General features: G+C 55.9%; 1 protein-coding gene across 1 annotated transcript in view; it reads left to right on the plus strand.

Moving 5' to 3' along the window:
• Positions 1-5,450, plus strand: part of EPHB1 (EPH receptor B1) — a 69,613-nt gene extending 64,163 nt beyond the window's left edge. Inside the window, exons 11-16 of the mRNA XM_082288037.1 lie at positions 472-719; positions 985-1,200; positions 3,296-3,445; positions 3,958-4,151; positions 4,577-4,732; positions 5,329-5,450. Coding sequence (XP_082144163.1) covers positions 472-719; positions 985-1,200; positions 3,296-3,445; positions 3,958-4,151; positions 4,577-4,732; positions 5,329-5,437 — 1,073 coding nt within the window. The 3' untranslated portion in view covers positions 5,438-5,450. The remainder of the gene's footprint in view (positions 1-471; positions 720-984; positions 1,201-3,295; positions 3,446-3,957; positions 4,152-4,576; positions 4,733-5,328) is intronic.
• Positions 5,451-6,380: the final 930 nt, after the last annotated feature.

The raw sequence follows: 6,380 nt of genomic DNA on the forward strand, positions 1-6,380 counted from the left end.
AATCCCTCCACAGGCAAATCTGGCTTTGGTGAAGTGAAAGCTGTCCTGCTTTCTCTGTATTTTAAATCAGAGAGCAGCAATGTAAACAGCCCAATTATTTCCCACCCCAAGATAAGTGATGTGCAGAAAGGCAGCCGAGATTGTCAATGCTGACACTTGGTATTTGAGGTAGTTCTTAAATGTTGATGCACTTTCCCTGCAAATCTCCTTGTGGGGGTTTGCACAGGCGGCTGCAGCCTCTGCCTGTGTCTGTCACCTTGGAGAAGGTTGCAAACCTAAACATGTCTCCAGCAGCAGACATTGGCCCTTTTAAAGAGGACGGGTGGGCTGGGCAAGGCCCCCTTGCTCTTTGCAATGTTTAGTGAGGAGGAGGAGGAGGAGGTGGTAGCTCTGGCGTTGACTGATCAAAGGTTGGACTCAGTGATCTTGGAGATCTTTTCCAACCGAAATGATTCCATCTTGTGCTTGCAGGGGAGTTTGGAGAGGTGTATAAAGGGCGCCTGAAGTTGCCAGGCAAGCGGGAGATCTACGTGGCCATCAAGACGCTCAAGGCCGGCTACTCGGAGAAGCAGCGCCGGGATTTCCTGAGCGAGGCCAGCATCATGGGGCAGTTCGACCACCCCAACATCATCCGCCTCGAAGGGGTGGTCACCAAAAGCCGCCCGGTCATGATCATCACAGAGTTCATGGAGAACGGGGCCTTGGACTCCTTCCTGCGGGTGAGGCGAGGCGGGGCCACGTGGGCCGTGGGATTTGGGAATGGGATGTTGGTGTCCTGTTTGTACATCCCAGCCTGTTTGCTTAACTTGGGAGCTGGCTGGAGTGTGCCATACATCTCAAAAATGTGTGCTTTGGGGTGGTTACCTCTGCTTTAAGCAGGCAGGGCAGCTGGAGTCCTCTGGGGAGGTGCAGGACGGGGTGAGTGGCCCTGGTGCCACTGTGGGGTCTGCATGCTCACCCAGTGCCTGCTCTTTCTGGTCGCAGCAAAACGATGGGCAGTTCACAGTGATCCAGCTGGTGGGAATGCTCAGAGGGATTGCTGCTGGGATGAAGTACCTGGCAGAGATGAATTATGTGCATCGAGATCTGGCTGCCAGGAACATCCTGGTCAACAGCAACTTGGTGTGCAAAGTGTCCGACTTCGGCCTCTCGCGCTACCTGCAGGACGACACGTCTGACCCCACCTACACCAGCTCCTTGGTAGGTACCTCCCACAGGATGTTCTCCTCCCTGGCATTCCCTGTGCCCTGCACCTGCTGAACCTGGCAGAAGGGTGCTGGATGTACAGTCTGGCATGGGTGGGAGCACCTCATGAGTGTTCCCACCACATAGGTTCATGATCCAGAGGTCCTGGCTGTGGTTTCCACAAATTATCCTCTTTTCCCTCCTTTCTCTTCCTCCTTTTTAGAAGTTTTCCAGCTCCCTCCTCCCTTAAGCACCTTTCTGCCTTCTGCAGTTTCCAGATAAGGCTCTTCCCTCTCCTCTGTGGAGGAAAGGTGCACAGAGGAGTCCCTGGAGAGACAGGAAGGGGAGGCAGGGAGATCACAGCAACTCCTGGTGTTTTAACTCCCCTTCCCCCAGTGTTCCAGGTCTGGTTTGCTTTTCCCTGCTGGAAACTTGTTCCAAGTATAAATTAAAGAGACAAGCCTAATGGGAGCTCTGCCATTCCCCAGCCACCCTTCTCTTCCTTGATTAACTCATTTGTAGGTAATGGCAGCTCTGTTCTCCCCCTGCTCCTGGCTACCCCAGGGGACCCCCAGCTCCCCAGCATGGCCACTGTCCTGCTTGTGAGCCCCTGAGAGGTGTTCAGGATGATCAGAGGGGAAAGGGATGAGCAACTCGCTGGCCTCATCTAATGGATTAATCAGAAGAGCGTGCAGTGGGTGCCAGCACGAGGCTGCACCAGCTCCTGCCAAAGCAGTTCCTCGGGCTGCTGGGCTGTGCCCAGGTGCCAGGGCTGGCTTCTGCTGCCGAAATGGGAAAGCCAGGAACATGCCTTTAAGGCTGACTCAGTGTTTTGGCCCAGTTGCAGCCCCTCACTGTCCCTCCCCTGCTCAATGGGATGTTCCTGTCCCCCCGGGACCTGCCCCGCTCCCTGCCCAGACCCTTCCAGCAGGCAGCAGCCTTTGAGCAGACACCCAGCTTTTATTTTTCCTTCAAATACCCCAGCGGTAGCTGCTGAGACGAAGCATGAATTAGTCTTTTCCCCACCTTCAGAGATAAAAAGAGATTATCTCATCTGTGTTTTTATTTAATTTAGGCCATAATAGATCTCCCCGGCAGCTGGGAAGTGATGCTGTGCCTGCGATTGCATCACTCTGCCTCCCACAGCAGTCTTTTCGCTCTGGGGAAAAGGCAGGAAAAACAACCTAGCAGTTAATTTCTCCATTTGTAGTTAGTCAAATCAAATTTTTTGCCATTCATCCTTCAAGAGCAGCTGACGCGTCCTCGGAAAGGCTACGGAAAACGATTGTGCTAAACGATTTACAGAGCAGTCCTGCCCCCAGAAAATTCCCGTGCGTGTCTGTGGTTTTCCTTATCCCTTGGCTTTTTTTGTGGTTATTTGATGGAGCTTTTCCAGGGAGCAATCCCTCTGTGCGTGCTGCCCCTGCTCACATCCCTGCGCCCTTGGCATGGCCTTTGGCCCTGCAACCTGCCTTGGCTTGGCGGGGTGGCTTGAGATGCTGAGCCTGATTTTGAGCCTTTGGGAGAAATGAGGAGCTCTCTGCCAAAGGCACTTTCCTACACCAGTGCTTTCCATTGGGTTTTAAAGGTGTTTTTCTTTTTGCCTTTCTCTCCAAAAGCAGGGCTGGAAGGATCTTCTGGCAGTTGTGGGAGCTCAGATGAATCTGTAGAGGATGCTTTCAGTTCAGCCTTGTTTCTGTTGAAGGCTGAGGGATGGGGATGCCTGTGGCTCCTTACCTGTGACGAGCACTAGCCCAGTCATGCTTAGCCTTGTCACCTAGTGACTCCCTGGCGAGGGGCCTGGGGGACAGGCCACTGATGTGCTGGGTCCTGCTGGAGTGGGGTGGTGACAGTCAGTGGGGTAAATCCTTGGCTAAACCCATTTGTTTTGTTCAGCTAAGCCCTTTTGGGCAGGTACAAGATACGTTCATGGAGTTGTTTATGGCTCCTGCCTCCTCATGCCATCGGGTGCCACCTGCCCACTCCTTGGTGGGGTCCCCAGGGACCCATGGTTTGGGGTGTGTGGGATGACCCCACAACTGTGGCTTGTGGGCATCAAGCCTCCTCTGCCTAGGGAGACGTTTCTCAGCTGAAGTCCCTTTTTCTGTAGGGGGGGAAGATCCCTGTCAGGTGGACGGCGCCAGAGGCCATCGCCTACCGCAAGTTCACCTCGGCCAGCGACGTCTGGAGCTACGGCATCGTCATGTGGGAGGTGATGTCGTTCGGAGAGAGGCCCTACTGGGACATGTCCAACCAAGACGTAAGCACTGGGAGTCATCCACACCGCTCTGGGGGCCAGGGGGTGCTCATTCCCAAAAGAAATCCCTGCCTGAAGGGCTCTCTGCTCCTTCCAGGAGCCTTGGGAGCACTTGGTTTGGAGATGAAACAGGCTGGTGAGCAAGGAGGGAAATTGGGAAGAAAAGCCAGTGGGCTGGTAATTGGACTTCAGCAAGCTGCAGGGCCTTTGAAAATGTTCAGAGGGTTTACAAGCAGGGAAGGAGCTTTGGAAGTGTGACTGCTGTACTCCGGCGAGATCCGCCGAGATAATGAGTGGCAGCTCTCTGCTGGGAGGAACTGCAGCCACGGAGCATCAGAGCGGAGATTAACCTCGCGGAGCCCCCGGCTCCTCCCACTCCCTTGGCTGCTGATCAGCTGGGCTGGCCATGCCTTCCCGGCTGCCTGCAGCCCCTCTGCCTGCACAGGCAGCTCAGGGAGCCTCCCGAGTCCCTCATCCACTTTCCCCCTCACTCATCCGTCCTCACCCATCCTCAGGTCATCAACGCCATCGAGCAGGACTACCGGCTCCCGCCGCCCATGGACTGCCCGGCCGCCCTGCACCAGCTGATGCTGGACTGCTGGCAGAAGGACCGCAACACCCGCCCGCGCTTCACCGAGATCGTCAACACCCTGGACAAAATGATCCGCAACCCGGCAAGCCTCAAAACTGTGGCGACCATCACCGCTGTGTGAGTGCTCCCTGTCACCATCCCACGCCGTGGGGAAAGGCTCCCCAAGAGGCTCGAGAATCCATAAATCCTTAGGCGGGGGCGGGGGGGGGTTCTGTATTTGCTCTGCCTGACAGTCAGACAAAGAACATGCAGTTTTCAGCCAAGCAACAGCAATAATTCTTTGCTATTGATTCTTTGTGGTGTGTGACCATTTGGGTGCGGTGGCTGCTCTGCCCACGCCTCATCCCGGTGGCTCCCGCAGCTGGAATCCAACGTGCGGGCTTGCAGAGCACTGCTTGGCACAGCAGTGTTCCCATGGGACACGCCTTCCTCATGGCCTCCCATGGGTGTGTGCTGGGGGGAGCACAGGGGTGCCAGGGGTGGGCTGGGCAGTGTGTCCTTGTGCTGGCCGGGCTCGTCCCCAGCAGTGTGTCCTGTTTCAGGCCTTCTCAGCCCCTCCTCGACCGCTCCATCCCCGACTTCACTGCCTTTACCTCAGTAGACGACTGGCTGAGTGCTGTGAAGATGAGCCAGTACCGGGACAGCTTCCTGACCGCTGGCTTCACCTCCCTGCAGCTGGTGGCCCAGATGACGTCCGAGTGAGTTGGCCGTGCCAGGGCCGCCTGAAAGTGGGGTGCTGCCCAGCTGGGGAGGTGGGGAGGTCAGTTCAGGGCAAAGGACAGGTGTGAGCATCCCTCACACTGGTCACCCAGAGTCTGGAGGAGGCCACAGTCACCAGCTGGGGGTCAACGTGTGGGTGTCTCCCTGCTTTCAGACCCAGTGATGCTTGCAGGGCCGTGTTTGGGCTCTGTGGATGTTCCAGCTGAGCTTACATCCCTCACCTCCCTTAGCAACAGCAAAACAGGTTCACCACCTGAACAGAATGGTGTCCCCCAGGACAACTTGGGGGATGTTCAGGCTGCATATCAGGAAAGGTTCTTCCCCCAGAGGGTGCTGGGCACTGCCCAGGCTCCCCAGGGAATGGGCACGGCCCTGAGGCTGCCAGAGCTCCAGGAGCGTTTGGACAGCGCTGCCAGGGATGCCCAGGGTGGGGTTGTTGGGGTGTCTGTGCAGGGCCAGGGGCTGGACTCTGATCCTTGTGGATCCTTTCCAACTCAGCCTGTTTCATGATTCTGTGGAGGAAATTCAGCTGCCCATTGACCTTCCTCTGTCTGTCTGTCTGTCTGTCTTCCAGAGACCTCCTGAGAATAGGGGTGACTTTGGCTGGGCACCAGAAGAAGATCCTGAACAGCGTCCAGTCCATGCGAGTACAGATGAGCCAGTCTCCGACCTCGATGGCATGACGTCCCTTGTCCCACGGGGAGGGGCCGGGGAGGGCGCGCAGCGGAGGGCAGAGGTGGGAGGGGAGGAACTGAGGCGGGGCAGCGCTGGGACAGGAGCCGCCGCTGCCTGGGGACTGCGACCGCAGCCACAGGACGTTCCTGGGACTCACCTCTGACTGGTGACTTCCGTTCCTCACCAACAGAAGCACACTTACCAATGTCATGGGGAACAGCGTATAAATACATATAAATATGTACAAATCATATATTTAAAAAGCAAAGCAAAACAAAAAAAAAATCATAAAAAACGATGAAGACAAACCAATGTGCGTTGGGGAAGCAAACCCAAACCCTAGAGACCAGACTCCAATCCTGCCACCAGTGAGCAGTGGTCGAAACTGAGAAGGAGGAAGGGGCTGTTGGGGAAGGGAGAGGCATGAGATGGAGCATCCTGTCCGGAGAAACCACCTTCCTTTTTCTTCTTTTGCCCTCCCTCCCTGCCCTGGCCCTCCCGGCTCACCCCGCTCCCCTCTCTGCTCACGGACTGGGAGGAAGTGTCCTCAGATGTCTCTGCAGCTCCCTGCCATCCCACCCAGGTGCCGCTCCGGCAACTACCAAAGGACTTCGCTGACCACTGCATGGGGGATCCGACTCAATCCAGTTAATGTCTTCATATTGAAGAAGAGATGTACCTTCAATAGAAAACCTTGGGTTTTGGTTTTTTTTTCTCTTTTGCTTGCATTTTTTTTGCAAAAAGGTAAAAAAGAGGATTAAAAAAAAAAAACAAACTCTCCATCCTGGAAAATGGAAAGAGGTGTTCCCATGTGTGTGTGCGCGCTCGTGCGCCTGTGTATGTTGTCAACCTTCCGTGGACTCACTGCTTGTCCGTGACCGAAGACCAGCGCTGACCCTGCGGCCAGCAGCCGGCCGGTCCCCAGCCCGGGGGGAACAGGGGTTGTGCCCA

Source organism: Coloeus monedula (assembly GCF_965178545.1).
Source record: "Coloeus monedula genome assembly, chromosome: 10".
Classification (NCBI taxonomy): Eukaryota; Metazoa; Chordata; class Aves; order Passeriformes; family Corvidae; genus Coloeus; species Coloeus monedula.